The sequence below is a fragment of the Fringilla coelebs genome (assembly GCF_963513975.1).
Source record: "Fringilla coelebs genome assembly, chromosome: 16".
In the NCBI taxonomy this organism is placed as follows: Eukaryota; Metazoa; Chordata; class Aves; order Passeriformes; family Fringillidae; genus Fringilla; species Fringilla coelebs.
The window spans coordinates 2,513,275-2,530,883 of record NC_140042.1 but is presented as its reverse complement, the minus strand read 5'-3'; the positions used below and the strand labels follow the sequence as shown (position 1 = coordinate 2,530,883).

The 17,609-nt window shown below is 51.8% G+C and overlaps 1 protein-coding gene across 4 annotated transcripts in view; it reads right to left on the bottom strand.

Annotated features, from left to right (window-relative positions):
• PEMT (phosphatidylethanolamine N-methyltransferase) overlaps nucleotides 1-17,609 on the bottom strand; it is a 41,764-nt gene that overhangs the window by 5,309 nt on the left and 18,846 nt on the right. For all 4 annotated transcript variants that reach the window (XM_084216298.1, XM_084216295.1, XM_084216297.1 and 1 more), the window contains exons 3-5: nucleotides 13,810-13,925; nucleotides 6,158-6,303; nucleotides 1,640-1,751 (exon numbers count right to left, since the gene is read on the bottom strand). In XM_084216298.1, the coding sequence (XP_084072424.1) occupies nucleotides 1,640-1,751; nucleotides 6,158-6,303; nucleotides 13,810-13,925 (374 nt within the window). The remainder of the gene's footprint in view (nucleotides 1-1,639; nucleotides 1,752-6,157; nucleotides 6,304-13,809; nucleotides 13,926-17,609) is intronic.

Here is a 17,609-nt window from a genome sequence, read left to right as displayed (position 1 = left end):
CAGTGGTGGAGCCACCATCCCTGGGGGGGGTCTAAAAGCCATGTAAATGTGGCATTTGGGGACATGTTTTAGTGCTGATCATGGCAGTGCTGGGTTAATGCTTGGACTCGATGATCTTATAATTCTTTTCCAACCTAAATGATTCTGTGACTGGATGAACTGAGGTCCCAGGGAAGAGAAACAGCCAAAAAGCACCGTGAGAAGGGTTGTGCTGAGCTCCCCCCAGGCAGGTGGGTGGTGTCTTGGTGCCACTCTGCACAGCTCCAGCAATTTGTTCACAGCAATTATTTGTCACGCCTGGCTGGCCTTAATGGTGGCAGCCTTTTAACGAGAAAAAGGAGGCAATCACTGCTGTCCTGAGCTGCCTGCAGCTGCTCCTGCCCAGAATTGTGCTGGAAGAGCACAAGGAGAGGGGTGAGGAAGGGATTCTGTGACAGAAACAGCTCAGGAGGTTTCAGTGGATTCTGCAAAGGTTTTAGGAAGCAGTTTGATGCTGATTTTAAAACATCTCCCTACAATTCCTCCTGGTCAAATCCCTACTTCTGTGCTGCTGTGGGGGTAGTGGTGTGGTGTGGGGGGACTCATCCTGCCCCAGCTCTGCCCCACTCCCCAGAGCAGTATAAACATTGCCAGGGTGCTGCTGCAGACCCCGTGGCCAACAGCACTGCCTCCCTTTGGCATTTAAATCCTGCACCATTTCCCAGGGTTTAAACCCCATCCAGTGCCATGGCTCTGCCAGGAAGGGAAGGAGCCTCATGCAGCCAGCCCTGACAGCACCTGGGGGGATTTCAAGTGCAGAACTAACAGCAACAAGGCTCAGTGGAGACAGGAGAGAAACCATCAGCTTTACTTATTACCAGGGGCTGCACACATGGCTGAAAAAATGACCAGAACGTGGCAAAGCACTTCATTTTTCCCACCCAGGCAGAGCAGAGGTGGTCACAGTCAGGAGCACCAGTGTAAAATACCCAGTGATAACAGCCTGCAACACTCCATGGGCTCCTGAAGTAACACAGCCAAGGGGTTTTTTGTTTTTTTTTTTTCTCCTGGGCAAATAAATAAAATGTGATATTAAATGAGAACCACATCAAACTTGTTAGACTGAATAGAGTATATTGCTCATTTGCTGCTAAATTACAGCCTATTCATTTCCTCCTAAGCAGGCTATTAAGCTGTGTTGGAGCACACAAGGAGCGTTTCGGAAGCGTTTTCGCCGTGGGCTGGGGGAAAGGGTGGCTTGGCTTGTTTTGCTTTTTTCAGAGTAATTGCAGGGTCACACTGCTCCCCAGTACCAGTGCCCTGCCCCTGCAGAGCGACACCCTGCATGAATTTGGCCCTGAATGTTGATTTTTCCACGTGCAGAGCCTGCCAAGGACCCTGCTCACTGCAGAGCATTTGCTGATGCCGCCTCTCCCCCAGCACTCGGCCGCTATTTATTTTTCTACAGCAAATGCTGCGAGTGTTTCGGGACAGCACAAGATTTTCCACGCACAAAAATAGCCAGGGAGCCAGAAGTCAGGGCAGGCAGCACTTTCCCTGCCATCACAGAGTGTCTGTTTGGCCCCAAATGCAGCCTGGCACCTCATGCCCTGCCAAGAGACCCCTACAACCAGCGGTGTTTGCAGGGGCAGGTACTCACATGAGGGACCAGCCCAGGTAGATGGCTGTGCTGCCCCAGTACATGGGGTTATCCAGGATGCTGAAGGGGAAGCTGGTCACTTTTTCCTCCATCAGGATGCCAAAGTAATCACCTAAGAGCAAGCAGAGAGCTTCTGGTCAGGCTCCATGAAATTGGGAGTGGTGGGGGGCTTTGGCACACTGACACCCTCCCTGTGCCACAGGGCACCCCTGGCAGGGACACACAGCAAAGGGTGTCAGCACTGACTTCCAGGCTGAGGAAACAGCAACAAAAAAGCTGCTTGTTTACTCTGTGTCTATCAGCTTTTCCAGGAATGGCTCTTTGCCCACGAGGAAGGCTCCTGCATTGCAATGAGGTTGTGGCAGTCCCTCATCAGGACACAGCTCTCGAGGTCCCAACTGGTTAATTCTGGTTTTTTTCATTTGTAAAATTGCCTGTCAAATGCCACTCCACGAGGAAGCAAGTGCATGGGATCAAATCCATTTAATGTGAAAATAAACCCAGTGCTGGGAAATGGTGTTTGGAGCTGTTTTCATCATGACCACCACAACCAAATGCCCTCATCCATAATGTCACCCTTATCTCATAGTTCAGAGAACTTCTCAGAATTTCAGAAAATAGCACATCTGCCTACAAAACACTCAGGTATTGGCACAATGATGATGATGATAATGGGTGATTGTCATCTGTAATGAGGAAAGCTTTCAGAACTGTCAGCATCCAACCAGCTTCCCATCTACCTTGGAGTAATCCTTCCATCCTCCTGAAGGGAGCTTGGGAAAGAAATGACAAGGAGATGTGCAGCTTGTGAGCAACATTTCAGAGGGGTAAAGGGCCAGGATGCAGATCTCTGGTTCTGTTGGTCTTACAAGTGAGACCACAAGGCATCACACCTACACGATTTTTAATTCCCTCCACTGCCCTGGGCAAGCTGTGCCAGGGCTAGACAACTCCTTTGGTGAAGAATTTTTTTCCTGACATCAAATGTAAACATCCCCTGGTACAACTTGAGGTCATCTCCTCTTGCCCTGTCCCTGCTCCCTGGGAGCAGAGCCTGAACCCTCTCTGGCTGCCAAAAAGAGCCAAAAAGAGCCTCCTCTTCTCTAGGCTGAGCCCCTCCCGGCTCTTTCAGCTACTCCTGGTGCTCCAGACCCTTGCCCAGCTGTGCTCCCTTCTGCTCCATCCACGCTCCACGACCACTGATCCATGAGGAGCAGCCTGTCCCTCAGCCACCCCCAGGGCTGAGCTCCCAGCTCTGCTGCCAGCCCTTCCCTGACCTTGGGCAAGTCTCCTCTGTCCCTCCAGGTGCTACTGTGCACTGATCATAACATCAGTCTTTCTTAGAGCACAGAGGGTGGTGAGGATTAATGTATGGTGAGAAAGTGCTCACAAATCCAGATGAAAGGCATTACAGGAGTGCAAACTATTCAAGGTTATTATTATTACCTGGATCGTAGTGTAATTTCTTTGACCTCACATGGTGCTAAAACATTTATTTCTAAGGATAAACAGCCCCTGCCCAATTACACAATGCTTTTGGGTTTTAACTGCAGGCCACTAAGTGAGATAATTGCCTTGAATTCATACTATATGTTCTCACAGTTACTTGGCAATACATCTCTGAGATTGTTCTGGTAGAGAGAACACATCACCCCCTGCCACAGCCCGTTTCTGCGCTTTCTTATGTGTCAAAATGCTTCATTATCCCCTGCCCACCCTCGCCCTTGAGCTGAACACCTCATTCCCCACGTGGCCCTGGCACTGAGGAGGTTCACACCAAGCCCTGGGTCCGTGGGGCTGGCAGGGGCTTATCTGTGCCCAGCACTGGTGGGGCTGTGCAACCCTCCAGGCAGGCTCCCCACGAGCAGGAGCTCCCCAGGAGCTTTTCCAGAGTAATCTCTGCCTCTAAACCTGCACAGGTCAATGAGCATGACCACCAGAGAGGTGGTTTCCATGTGTTTATGCTCAGAGAGGTGCTTAGGGACAGGTGTGTGTGTGGTGTTGCACAGCATCACCCTGGGCATCTCCTGTGCCTTCACTGAGCTCTCAGTCAGGAATCAGAGTCAGCTCCTTGCCAAGCTGAGGCACTTTGGCACCTAAAAGGAGCTATTTTCTGCTGGAGGTTTGTGCAGCCATCTCACTGCCCAGGGTGGGATCACAGCCACTCTGCAAGGTCCCCCAGAATGCCTGGAGCCTGACCTGGGCTGGAGCATCTCCTCTGCTTCACCCCAGAGAGCTGCCAGCTCCTCCAGGCCCAGGAACAGACTTTGGCAAAGTCAGATTGACTTGAAACCTTGGTGAGTGCTGGAAGAAATGTCACTGGGGTATGAGGGTATGAGGCAGATGGGCTCAGACAGGCAAAGCAGCCTCTCCACGTCCTCAGCCTTGAGGTAAGCCCAGCTCTCATCACTGTGTTTTTTGGGAAAGAGCAACAAAGGAGGGTGCTGAAGTGATGCTGAAGTGATGCCTGAATCCCAGTGAGGGCACAGCATGGAGACAGGGCACCAGGGATGGCTCTGCCAGGGAGAGGGGGCACATCCAGCTGCTGCAAACAGCATCTGGAGCAGGTGCTGCTGTGCTGGAGATGGGGTGGCACAGCCAGGCTGCTGGAGAAGGGTGACTCACACAGCTCCCACTGAACCATTTAGCCCACACTAGAGAGACAAAGTGTTCTGCAGCTGCTCTGAAGCCTAAATGTGCTGTAAGGAAAGAATTCAACAGGAAGCCCTGTGCCCTGCCTGGTTCAGCTGTCACTGCTGTAGAAAAACTCACAAAGGGTCAAATCCAGCTCCAGTGATTTTTGAAGTGCCTGTTGTCAGAGGCTCTCTCAAAACTTCTCTTGAGCTCAGATGTCGACAGTGAGAAGGAGCTGAACTCCCCTCCTTGCCAAAGCAGTGCTGCCCTTTGCTATGTGGAGTCCTTGCTCCTCCTGCAGCACCAGGGCAGCGCTAAAATCCTGCATGGATCTTGGAAGTACCACTCCTGAGAGTCTTGAGCAAGAGAATATCCCACATGACATCCTCAGACACCTGCAGACCCGTTGTCTTCCCCTTGGCTGGGCAACAAAGCACGCTGAGGGACATTCTCCATTCAGAGTTGGCTGACTTGGACTCTTGGGGCTTGTGTGGAGTGGAGAAGCTGTTATCAGTGCAAGGCTGGATCCTCACTGGATGCCTCAGTGCTGCAGAGGTCCTGAGCCAGCCTGGCTGCACTGGCACGTGTGGCATGTCCCCACCCTGACTCAGCTCTGCCCCGGTGCCTGTCACGCCTGCTGGCAGAGAGAGCTGCTCCTTGCTGTGTCAGTCCAGGGCAGGGATGGCAGGCAGGATGGAGCAGAAATGCCTTTATATGGACCCCTAGCACCCACCTCTGCCCTGCCTCGGGGGATTCAGATCTGAGGGCCAGGCCCTCTCCCCTCTTACGCTGAGCCTGACTCACTTGTTTGCTTTTTCCCAGCGGTTCAAGTCCAGTGGATCCTCCTGGTGGGATGAATCAGGCTTTACGTAAACAACTCCAGATCTGGCTGAACTTCAGGAGCATTCAAGCAGCTCTTGCTGAAGGGTACTCCTGTGCCTGGCCTTTCTGGACATGTCTCCACAGGCACAGCATCACTCCAGGGGCTGCTGGGGGTTTTGGAGGATGCTGGTGCCCGGTAGCTGAGGGACAGGGGTGTGACAAGGGGCCGGGAGTGAGGCTGCACACGGAGGGTGAGGGCACATGTTTAGGAGTGCTGAGCTCTATTTCTGGCAGCAGGATTTTGGCCAACTCAACACATTTCTTTGCAACTCCACTTGAAACCAGGAAGGCTTATTACATCCCTCTCTTCTTCCTAGCGACGCCACAGGAGCTAATTGAATTTGGTTTGTAAAGCACTTGCAAAAGCACAGCCTAAATGAGGTGTCAAAGCTGGGGCTGTGATTATTTCAGCCAGCAGGAGCTGCCCCTTTCCTTGGATATTCATTGTTCCTGTCTCTACTTTATTTTTATGAATTCCACACATACTGGCATGTTTTCAAAGTCAACAATGCTAACAGAATTACGCTCTAAATGTGAAAGCAGGCACAGTGGAAAATGCCTTCTGCCATAAAGCGGGAGATAAAAGGATCTGTCAACGAACATCAGGTTTATTGCAGAGGGGAGAGCAAACAACATCCTGCTTCAGCACGTGTGATGAGCAGGTGGGTGCTTGGAGCAGGGCTGCTGGACAGCTCACACACGCTGTGCCAGCGCCACTTGTGAGGTCTTGAATTTGGGGTCCCTTTCTGGAGGGTGCTTGGGCTGGCAGATGAGCAGCTGTGCTCCAAACCTCCAGGCTTGATGCTGGAGGTGATGGGATTTGCTGTATAAAGCCACTGTGCCATCCCCTCTGTGGTAACAGCAGGGTTGGGTCCTGCTTTGGTATCATAATGACAAATCTAACAAGGACAAGGAAAGTCCTGCAGGACTCTGCCCTAGCAGGAGATCCCTGCAAGGATTAAATGCACTTTCTGGTAAAGCTGTTGGATTTTCAGTGCTTACCTAGGAACGTCCCAGTGAATCCCAGTGCTAAGAAGCTGGAGATGACAAACAAGGTCCCTACAGCCGAGATGGCCAAGCCTGAGTAGTAGGTCCAGTGGCAGTCCCAGCCCTCCAGCTTCGGCTGGCTCCTCATGGCTTCTGTGAAGCTGTTGGGGAGACAACGAGGGCTGTTAAAAGCACCAACTCATAATTAACATCACTCACGCCTCCCTGGGAGATGTGGAGCTTTGGGAAGCTGCTGAGGAGGTCCCCTCTTCGGATCCCTTTTTCCTACTCAACCTCCCAATGGGAGAAGCAATCAGCTGAAGACTGTGAGGAGCCAGGGCTTGATCTGGGGCAGCTATTTCTACTCACAGCTCTTGCTCACTCCTGGAAATACCAGTCCCACTGACCTGTGATAGCAAATGCTTTGCCTTATTCACCAAATCCCAGTTTTCATCCTGACTGAGAGCACTGGGACAGACGCCCTTGCAGATGCTGGAGGCTGCGATGCCTCGGCACAGGACTCGAAGGGTTGGGAACAATTGGCTGGATTATCTCGTGCTCCCACCCCCGTTCCCCTCCATCAAAATATTTTGCAGCGTTCATGTGTTAGCCACGTGCCCAGGAGTGATTCATGGCTGGAGCCTGACAGTCAGGGGGAGGATTGGAACAGCGAAAGGAAAATACGAGAGACGAGGCGCTCTGGAGTGCGAGCACAGCTCCTCCCTCCCAGGCTGGGCCAGGCATTCTGGGTCTGGCCTCCCAAATACTCATTTATGATTGGAATAATGGTGACCCCCTCCTTCAGCCCCCTGAGCTCTGCCCAGGGCAGGGCTTGGCAGGCTCAGCATGGCACACGGCTCCCACACCAACGCGCGATGACAAAAGAGACAATGCTGTGATTAAAAAACACCATTAATAACCCAGAGGAGGTAACAGACCCACAGAGCTCCACACTGTGTTTCTCCACATGTTGTTGACACATGAGGTAGGAAACTTTGAGCCTTTTTTTAATGAGCACCCTGGAGGCTAAAATTCAAGTGGAATAACAGCTCTCCTGCGCCTCTGGCCACCGCTGTCTGTCAGGGCCAGGAGAATTATTCCTGCCCGCAGTCCCGGGCTCCTCAGCTGGAAAGTGCTTCCATAATGCTACCTGCAAGGCTTGGGATAGCTTTTTTCCCTGGTGTCCATCTTCCCTAAGCCCTGCAAACCTCTGGATTTTCCCTGTTGCCCAAATTAGAGCCAAGAGAGACAGTCCTGCCTGCATGGCTGAAGGCCAGGCAGCTGGAACCACATCTTTCAAAGGATTGATGGCAAGTTCACGCACCAAGCAAGCCCAGGATATTACTTAAACTCTGGTTTAGGAACCTGGACGATATCCTTTGTTCACTTTGAGTTTGCTGCCACTAGGCTTTCTATCGTTGAGGAGTTTTTAAGACCCCAGAACAAGACATTTAATCATCAGTTTGGACTGGAGCAAGGAAACAAACCATGGAATAAGTGTAATATGCTCAGAAGTGAACAAAACCACAGCATCTGGGTGATTTACACTCTGGAAATTACAGGGAAATTCCTTTTCCCAGGAGCCAAGCACAGACAGAGGAACAACGGCCCCAGGCAATGGGGGCACAGTCCCCAGGGCTGGCTCTCCTCCAGTGCCCAGCACAGCTCCCTGTGCTCACCAGGCTCACGCTGCCTTAGCTCCAAATCATTTCCGACGGGAAGACGCAGATCTGGCTGCACCGTGAGGCAGCAGCAGCTGCACAGCCCTTTGCATCATCTCCGTGCTGGTTATTTCTAAATGACACAAGTCTCCTCCACGAGGAAGCCAAAAAATCCCTGTCCATGCTACCAGCAGTGCCTGGGTTTGGGAGGAAAGCAATCCCCCTGAAGGGATGTGCCTTTCTGCCCGAGGAATCCTGGCCTGGCTGTGCACTCAAAACACACCCTGACATCCCTGGGGATGCTCTGCAGCTCTTTCCTCACATGGAGGAGGATGTGCCTCTCACAGCACGAGGGTTTGGCTCCACATCTGGCCAGGACCTATCCAGAGGGCACCAGCACCAGGAAGGATTTTACAGCAATTTGTTGATCCTTAGGGAGGCAAACCTGGGACAGCAATGCTGTGCTGGAACCCACTTGGATGCCAGGCATTGTCAAAGAGACGGCAAAGCAGAAAGAGGTACAGCAAGAACAAAACCCTCAGAGCCTGCTTCTTGCTCTGGATGAGCTGGATTCACATCCCCTCACATCCTTGGGGCTCCTCTGTCCCATGCTGATGACCTGACTTGGTCTCGGAACATTGCACAAAGGTGGCTTCAAGAACACAAACTGTTTGGCTGGGAAGTTTTGCAGCCAGCACATGGTACGGTTTGTTTTGGCAAAGCTGTCTCCCCTGCTCCAGATGATCCCATCCTTCTTTTCCATGGTCGGATAGGCCTGCATTAGTTATTCTCATCAGCATGTCTTGCTCAGTTCCCTGCTGTCTGGCTTACAGCTAGGGAGGGAGGTGTTTGCACGGAGATAATGGACTGCCTTTCCCTCTAGGAATGGTTTATATCTTCCTAAACACACTCTGTATTTGCATTAAACATGATGCGCTCAGGAGTTTTCAGAATTGGTAAATAAACCTTTTAAGCATTTATGATGCTGGGCCGTGACAAGCAGCACGGAGCCATCAATTATTGCAGCATCCACCACGGGGAGGGAGCCTCCCTGGCCGTGTTTCGCCCTCCCTGGCAGGGAAGGACAAGGTCTGGGGCATTTCCCTTGCTAGGGAGCTGGTCTCCTGAAACATGACATATTTCAGTCTGTCATGAATCCAGTCCCTTCCTTCATGTGCCTCTCAGTCACGTTGGTGACAACATTTATTTCAGGCTCACGACAAGGCAGCGGCGCAGCTCAGCATCCAAGAGGACATCAATTAGAGCCAGGCTTTGTCCCAGTACCTGGAACTGCACTCTGTGCTGAGCTGAGCCATTGCCATGGTGAGGAGCATCCATCCCTCCTCCAGCACAGGGGAGGCTGAGAGCTGCTTTGGTCACATCCCTGGCAGCTGTCATGAGGATGGCTCTCCCCATGGCAGGGCTTGGAAGATGCCCCAAGCGTGTGCAAAGGGAATGGGGCTTCCCCTGACATCTCCCCACACTTGCCAGTTTGAAGCACCATGCCAAAGGCACACATTCTGCACCAGCTGGGAAAAGCCCAAATCCTTCAACTCTGCTCTGGCCAAACTGGCAGATTTGGCTAAATCGTGGCAGGATAGGTGCAGCCAAAGCAGGAGGCATTGTTCTGCCCACCCTTCCCAAAAACAGAGAGGTGCTCGCTCAGACACTCTTCCTTATATCTAGTTTGCATCTCTCCTCTTTCTGTCTGCCACATAATATACCACATGAACTGGAAAACCACTCAAAGTGGCTCTGCACTATGGGGATGGACATGTCACACCAGTGGGTTCACAGGAAGAAAGTGGGAGTGAAGGAAAGGGGCAGCAGATTCTCTGGCTGGGACACGGACAGGACGTGCAGCCAGGTTTGCACAGCAGGTGCTGATTTATTCAACCAGAAAACTCAGCAAGCCACAGTCCTAAACACATCCCCAAAGGCCACGTGGAGCAGGAAGAAAACACAGAAATAATGTACTAAAAGAGAAGCTGAGGTTTCTAGGTCTTGTTGGGGGCATCTCCCACCAAGTGCATTTTGTCATCCCTCTCCTCCAAAGGAGGACAAAGACCCCGTCCAGCAAACTGGGTCGCTGCAGGGAGCAGCCCAGCAGTGCTCCCTGACTGATCCCAAAAACCAGCCTGGAAACTGGGGCTGAGAAGCACAATAGGAGCAGAATTGGGCCAGGGGCCAGCAGGCAGCAAGGAAGCAGCAGTGGTACAGGCAGCCAGGGTTTCGGTGGCAGCAGCCACCACTGCAAGGTGCCACGGTCACCGTGCGGGGCGTCCGTCTGTCCCCCACGCTGGAGGTTTTGTTCCTCTTGGCTAAAGGAGACAACAGGAATAAAAACCATCCGGCGGTGCCCAGCAGCACAGGCTGCAACAAAAGATCTTGTTCATTAGAAAACAGCAACCTCAACAACACTGAAATCGTCCTGCCAATACCACTGGCAATTGTCAGCCCGGTCATCATCCTCACAGCTTCTTCTGCCAATAATGACTTTGCCTTTCTGACAGCACTGGGGTGTGTGTGTTATTTAGGTCAGCTGGGGGCTGTGGCAGCTTCTCCCCCTGCCTTACATCTGAGCTGTGAGGTTTCCTCATCTGGATGCCGTGGGCAGGAGGTGCTGTTGGCTCCCTGGGGCTTTTCCTGAGCAGGCATCAGATATTTCTGGCACTGTGGCTCAGAGGGGGCACCAGCTCTGTCAGGCCATGCTTGATTCCCATCACCAGCCTCGGTCACTTCTGCACACAGGGCCCTGTGGTTCCAGGATCGATGCCATTTACAGCACACTCATTCATGGTGCCAGCTCACAAAATTAAACAGGACTGAGAAGAAGGTGAGAGGCGCTACCTGGCAATGACACACAAACCCTTTTCTGTGCAAAATCCCATCCCAGGGCGGATTTATTTTCTTGGAAGCATCAGCTCCAAGTGAGAAATCCACACAGGAGGCAACATCCAGAGCGTGGCATCAATGCAGGACTTGATGCCAGCCTGCAGCACGATGCCACTGAGCCACTGCCAGTGGCACTGGCTGGCACAGCCTCTGTGGGACTCACACTGAGACACCCCAACAGCTGCAGCCCCCCCAGGAAAGGTGTGCACGTGGGTGCTGCCTTTAAGCTCAGGCAAACATCCTGAGACCTTCAGGAGGGGGGCTCAGAACCTCCCTGTGTACCTGCCCAAGGGTGGGGAGTGTGCCAGGGTGTGCCAAAGGCAGGGCAGAGGGGGTTTGGAGGCAGTGCCAGTGGCTAATTGGGAATAAACTGATGTAGGGAAAGATACCAACAACGTGGTGAAGGAGGAGAGAGAGATAGTGGATGTGAGTTTGGAGGACAGTGAAGGTTGTCACGTCCCATGTCACACAGATAACAGCCACAAACTGCACACAGTTCAAAAGTTCAGGAGTTGTTTTCACAGATTAAAACCTCGGTGATGGAAGTTCCCTGCTTCTTGCAGAAAGAAACTGTTGTAATGAAAATAATCATTGCAGCAAAGCAATTAAGGATGCTTGTCTTGTGCACTTGACTAAGCAGGTCCCCTCTGGTCACAGGTCAGTCTGGATTGCAAGCCAAGGCTGATAATGAAGCTGAGAGCTGGGAAGCATCTAATTGCTTAATTGAGCACAAAGACATCCCTCTTCTTACATGCACAGTATCCTTTTGGAGCTGAGCTGGCACGAGAGCATCAGGGTGCTGGGCTGAGGAAGGACCCCAGCACAGACCCCATGTGAAGCAGCCACACATCCTGGCTCCCAGGTGCTGTCAGCTAAAATGCCAACCCACTCCCAAAGTTCTGTCTGCTCTGCCCTCCTCTCCTCCGCCTCCAGCTCGGAGCCTTTCAAAAATTCAGCTGCAAAAAGGAAGGAGGCTTTTAAAACCAAAAGAAACATCCCCTGGGCTCCTCATCGCTCCCTGGCAGCCCCCACCCACGTAACGAGTCCCCAGAGCAGGAAAAGAGGAGTTTTAAAGACTGGATTACAGCACTGGAGGTGGAGGGACCCCTGAGGCTGCCTTTTTGCTCACTATCAGCAGCACTCACACCCTGCACAAGCCACCCTGGCCACCGTGCCAAGGGATGGTCTCCAAGGGGCTGAGGAGCAGAAAACCTGTTCAGAGAATAAAATAAAGGGAAAAGCAAAATAGCAAGAGCAGTTAGACTTGTCTCTCTCCCAGCATCACTGGTCACTGAGATGATATTGACTGTGTCACACGAAGCCCCCCCTGGTCAGTGGAACCCTAGGCTGGCCCTGGCTGGTATCATCCTGCAAGGGTAAGGGGCAGGATGAATCCCTGCCAAGCAGCAAAAGCTCTCCAGGCTGGAGCAATAAGCCTTGGGCAGCCCTGGAGGGCTCACTGAGCTGGGAATGGAGACTCCCAGGTGTGTTTTGGGACAACTCCAGCAGTTGCTGCCCTGATGATCACCCTGGAACCACCCAATCCCTCCCACAGTTAAGGGCCTGCCTTACCAGAAGAGCCTCCAAAGCCTGCTAGCCATCATTCAGGCCAGCTTCAGCACCAAGGGAAGGGGAGGGAACAATCCAGCCACATGGAAACATCTGAGCAAAATGAACTTTCCATTGCAATAATTTGAAAGGCTTTGGCCCATCAGGATGGGCTGTCTCATCTATGTGCTGCTGGGGCTGAGCTGCCCATCTTCCAAAGCCTCTCCTTCAAATCCAAGGTCCAGAGGCGGCTTTTCCAGCCCCTGGATCAACCTTGCTGTTTCCTTCAGGGCCCAAATGCTGGGCTGCACAGACAGAGCCAAACCCAGTGAGTCCCACAGTCCCCACAGACTCATGACACAGAGCAGAGCCAGCCCTGGTGGGGTCTGAGGGCTCTGCAGGGGCAAAGTGTGACACAGTGCCAGGGCACACGAGGCCACTTTGGCTCTCCCAGCAGCTCCCTCTCAGTGCCTTGCTGTGACCCATGAGCCTCTCTGACCCAGGAGCCAGCAGGACCACTAGAAATGAAGATTGTCCCTCCACCAGCTGTGTTTTTAATTAAAGGCAAGGACAAGGCTTTGCATTGCTTCCCAGACAACAAGTGACTATGTAATTTGTGCAAGAGACTGTTGAGACATTCTCCAGCAAAATCCAAGCCTGCTGTGTCACTAAGACATCAGCAGCACATACACATGCCCTCTGCATTTGATTATAGCCCTGCTCACTGCAAGCTTTCTTTCAGTTTCTGCCATCAGCAGTGGCTGGGACAAACAGAAGGGCAAGGGCAGGTCCTGGTGTCATTTCCAGGAAAGCAGAGCTCTTAAATACATGTGCAAATTCCATCCTGAGAACTCTGCGCCTGGGAAATTACCCAGAGTACTAAACAACCCATTAGCTGTGACCCTGGTATAATTGAACCTGGGAATTTAGTGAGTCTGTCTCTCCTAACAGCAGTGGAGATAAAGCCAAGCAGATCGCAGATAAATTGCTGGCATTGAGGAAATCTTCTGCAGTAAAACCTCTCTGCACTGGGAACGTTAAAGGACATATTCCCATGGAGGATGGTGCATCAGTCATACAATACTATTAGCTAGCACAGGTAGTGTTTAGAGATAGCAGATAAGAGTTTCAAGAGATTGATTGTTAAGTGCACAGGTAATCCTGCTCTTCTGCACAGGAAACTGCGGCTCCTTAAAAGCAGCTTTAATTTTGTTTATGATTTTTACAAGAAAATTAAAAAATTCTGCTGTTACGTATGATCCACCCTGTGTAAACAGCCCTGCCACCTGGGCTGCTCACAGGAGAGAGGAAACATCCCCAGGGAGCAGAGCAAGGTAACCTGTGACACTTAACGACCGGTGAAACTGATGGCTTTGCCACACTGCTGCATCCCTCATCTTTAGCACAAATCCTGGAATAAATCTGCTGCTGCCTGAAGTTATCCAACCATGGAAAAGCAACACACTGGGGTTGGATTTAACACTGCTGAGCAAATGTCCCTTTCCCCCCTCACTGTAGAGGGGCATTTCTGTCCATGATAGAGCAGCAGGGTGAGCTCCTTACCAGTGGCTGCGCACACAGTTCAGCACCAGGATCACAGCGCCCAGGCAGTAACAGGCAGCACGGGGAGAGCCGAAGGTTTGGCTGAGTGCTCGTGTTTTGTGCTCCCATCTGGCTACCTGGAGAGACAAGGGAAAACAAAGTGGGTGGTTGGGGTGTCTGGAACACGCTGCCCCAGGAGCACAAATCCCACAGCCTTGGCCTCGCACGCTCAGAACACTTTGTCTGTGTGGCTCTGTGCAAGAAACAAGTGGAGGCCACGGATGGGACATGGCTGAATCAAGACTGGGGATGGGAGCTCTTTCTCCCACCTGGGCCAGACCCTGCTTGCATTGCATATGCCCTTGCACACGAGGTCAGCCAGCAGCACCAAAAAAAAGAGACTCAAACAGGCTCAAAAAAAGGAGAAAAAACAAACCAGAAAATACCCTACGCATCAGTTTTAGGGAATACAAGGCTTGGACATGTCTCCAACAAGGCTGAGAGCATTGCTAAGGCTGTCCCCTGGCCACCAAAAACAAGAGGCCCCTGCTGTGGATCCTAATATTGCTCTCCTGAAAGGAAAACAGATCCTTGAGTACGGGATGCACCACAGAGATGCTCAGCTCTCATTTTCTGGGCTGTGGCATCTCCCACAACCAGTCTCAGGGGTTCCTGCCAGGAACAATCCCTCCCTCTGCACATCCAGAAAAGTTTGCAAGCTCTCCCTCAAGCTTTCCTAAGACAAGATTTGCCAGCTTTGCCCAGAAAACTCCTTCCACTTAAACCAGATCAGCCTTCATTAGCACTCAGCAATTGTAGCCATTCAGGCTTAGTCTACCCTCCTTACCCAGCCCAGCCGGGCAGTGACAGCCCAGGACTCCACACACATCCACACACAGCATCCCTGGGGAGGTGTCAGCATCCTTCACAGCACACTTTTCCCTGGTTCCCATGCTCAGGCTCCCAAGTTCTGCAGATGCTGATGGGCTCCTTCCCAGGCTGCCCCACGGATGAGGAAGGGCCCTCTCACCCCAGGTGCTGCTGCATGCAGGTGGTCAGAGCTGCTCCCAAAATCTGCAGAACCAGACCCACCCCAGTCACCAAATCCAGGCCCAGAAGTCCCAGCTGATAAAAACCCTTCCAGCTACTTTATTCTCTACCTTTCCTGCATCCCTGGGAAAACTGCAGCGATATTTATTGCCCTCTCAGGCTCCGCTTTCAGGCACCAAGCTGGAGGTTTGGATCAGACATCAGACCCGAAATTCCAGCCAGGGAGAGAGAGCACACCTGGGCAATGAAGCAGGAAGTGGGAGTCAGCAGAACATCTCGGCACCAATTTGCTTCTCAGACATGGCTGGCACTTGATTAGCTTCAAATGCACTTCACTCCCTCGCACGGAGCCTGGGCAGCTTTCGGGGGCACCTGCAACCCAGCTCTTCATCTACTCTGAATGTATTTGGTAAATTATTGGCTCAATTTGAGCAGAAAAAGGCAGCTTTGCAGGTCTAGCTTTCTTCCCAGGCTGCTGCAGAAGCACAAAGTGCTGCTGGTGGAGGGGGACTGCTGGCTTCAGGAGGGGGGAACGATAAAAACCTCTGATAAGCAGGGGCACTGATTTCACATGCTGAGAGCTGATTCAATTAGTTATGCAATGATTGCTCTGAAATTACAAATCCACTCATGACAGAGAGAGCTGCTTCACTGCCTTTTTCTGGCTGGTATAAATAGTTTGTATTCTAAATTGAATTTAAAACACCGTGCGTCACGCTGCTGCTAAAATCGGAGCTGCTGTTTGAGCGCTGAGAGAGAGGAAAAAGAAATATAAGGTGCATTACCACCTTTGGAAAGCAAAAAGAAGTGACCATACAGGTGACTTGAGTCACAGATGGAAAAATGCAGCCACGTGCCAGTTATCTGTACCAGCTTCCTAATTCCCTGGAAATTATTCTGGCAGCGTTTGCATGGATGGCAGCTCCTGCCTTGCTCAGGGAGCTTTGAAGAGCACCTCAGCAGCAGAGCTGAAGGAGAAGGCAGAGCCACTGGGATCAGAGGGAAGAGCTGGTGTGCTTCTGGGAGCCAGGGAGGCGGTCACTGTAATTACCCTCACCTTTGGAAAGGCACATCTGGGCAGCAATCCCGGGATGAGGGGCCGCGCTCCCGAGCCCTTCAGGCAGCAGCTGCCACGGCTGCCATGGGATCACTCCCAGCACAGCCCAGCCTGTGCTGCATCACACAGCTGGGACTGAGATGCCAACTCTTATTTAGCTGTCACAGCCTTCAGATGGGACCCCAGGCTCCTCTTCAAGCCCACACAGGAGCCATCCCAAGCAAAGCTGGGAGCCAGAGCGGGGCTGGAAGCGGCGGCACCCACCGGGCCCTGCGGCGATATTTCAGTAACAATTAATTAGTTCCGGTTCTGGTTCTATTCCTTGAACAACTAATTAGTTCTGGCTGGGTTCTAATTTTCTAATTTTAGTCATTCTGAGCTAATATTAGCACTTGATCGACCCACGGCTATGCAGCATCCTTAATGGCTTTATAAAATCGTGAGCTGATGTGTTATTATTTACTGTGTGATGGATGCAAAATGCTTCCAGCATCTTCCGTGGCTGTGTGTGGGACAGAGCAGGGTTGAGACCAGCAGCCTCCCAGGAGGCTGCACCCATTCCTGGTGTGCTGTTTGTCCTCCCAGCTAAGGTGGGCACTGTGCTGACCATGGGCATGCCCCATGTCAGGGCTGTGTGTCCTGGAAAAGGAGAGAGAGGAGCATTTTTATTTCTCTTCCAACTCCAAGTTTGGAAATGGAGTTAATACAAAGTTTCCTGACTTACCCAAGGGTCAAAGCAATAGAAAAAATTCCTCTTCCTAGTCTCCCAGCACTCTGCTTTCACTTTAGGATACTTGGTGAGGGCTGCAAGTAATTTTTTTAATGTTTCCCCCAATGCTCGTTATTGAATAAATCAACCAGCGGATGTGGCTGCAAAGCCAGGGATGCTCTTGGGTCCCATGTTCTGCCTTTGGCAGGCCATTCTGGGGGCAGGCTCAGCTGGCTGATGTTCCCAGGGAATTGCTTCCTTCTAGACGTAAATTTGGGGCTGATTTCTACGTAACCGATCCAAGACATTTCCCCAACCACTCGGGCAAGTGCGTAAACAAAAATGAAAGCACAGGCACACATCCCCAGTGCCTGCCCTGATGGAAAATGGAAATGCTCTGCGTTTCCTTCTCCTTTTTTTGGGTAGGCAAACCACGAGCCACCTCGTGAAAGGCCACAAATAACCATTCAAAAAGCAATTTCATCTCACGAACCTGCCTCCGCAGCGATCAACGGGAAATGCTCTCTCCAGCTCTGTGTGCATGGCAGACCACGGCCTCTCATTAATATTTAGTATTTGTTTGAAGGAAATTGATTCTTTTTGTCTGCCATCCAGGGAAGCTGCCTTCTGAACACGCTACATTTTAATTGCTCAGTCCCAGCTCTGAACTAGAGCCTTTGTGCTGTTTCATGTGACTCCATTGCTATATCTGGCTCGCCCCAGAGATGGGCAAGGAAACCAGATAGCCCAAAGGCTCAGGACAAAGGGACACCTTGCATCTCAATGCAAATCAGTCATTTTATGTCCTCACATTGCCCCATCACCATGGTACCCAAAGAAAAACGTGCAGGGACTGGTGAATTCAGCCTTGTGGCACTCCTGGGAGGCTGGGATGGATTAGCAGCTTCTTTCAAATCAAGGGAAACTGAGGCACGGGAGGATTGAGGTGAAAGCCTGCTTCCCAGCTCTGCAGGGAGCAGGGTAGAGGGGCTGGGTCTACATCCT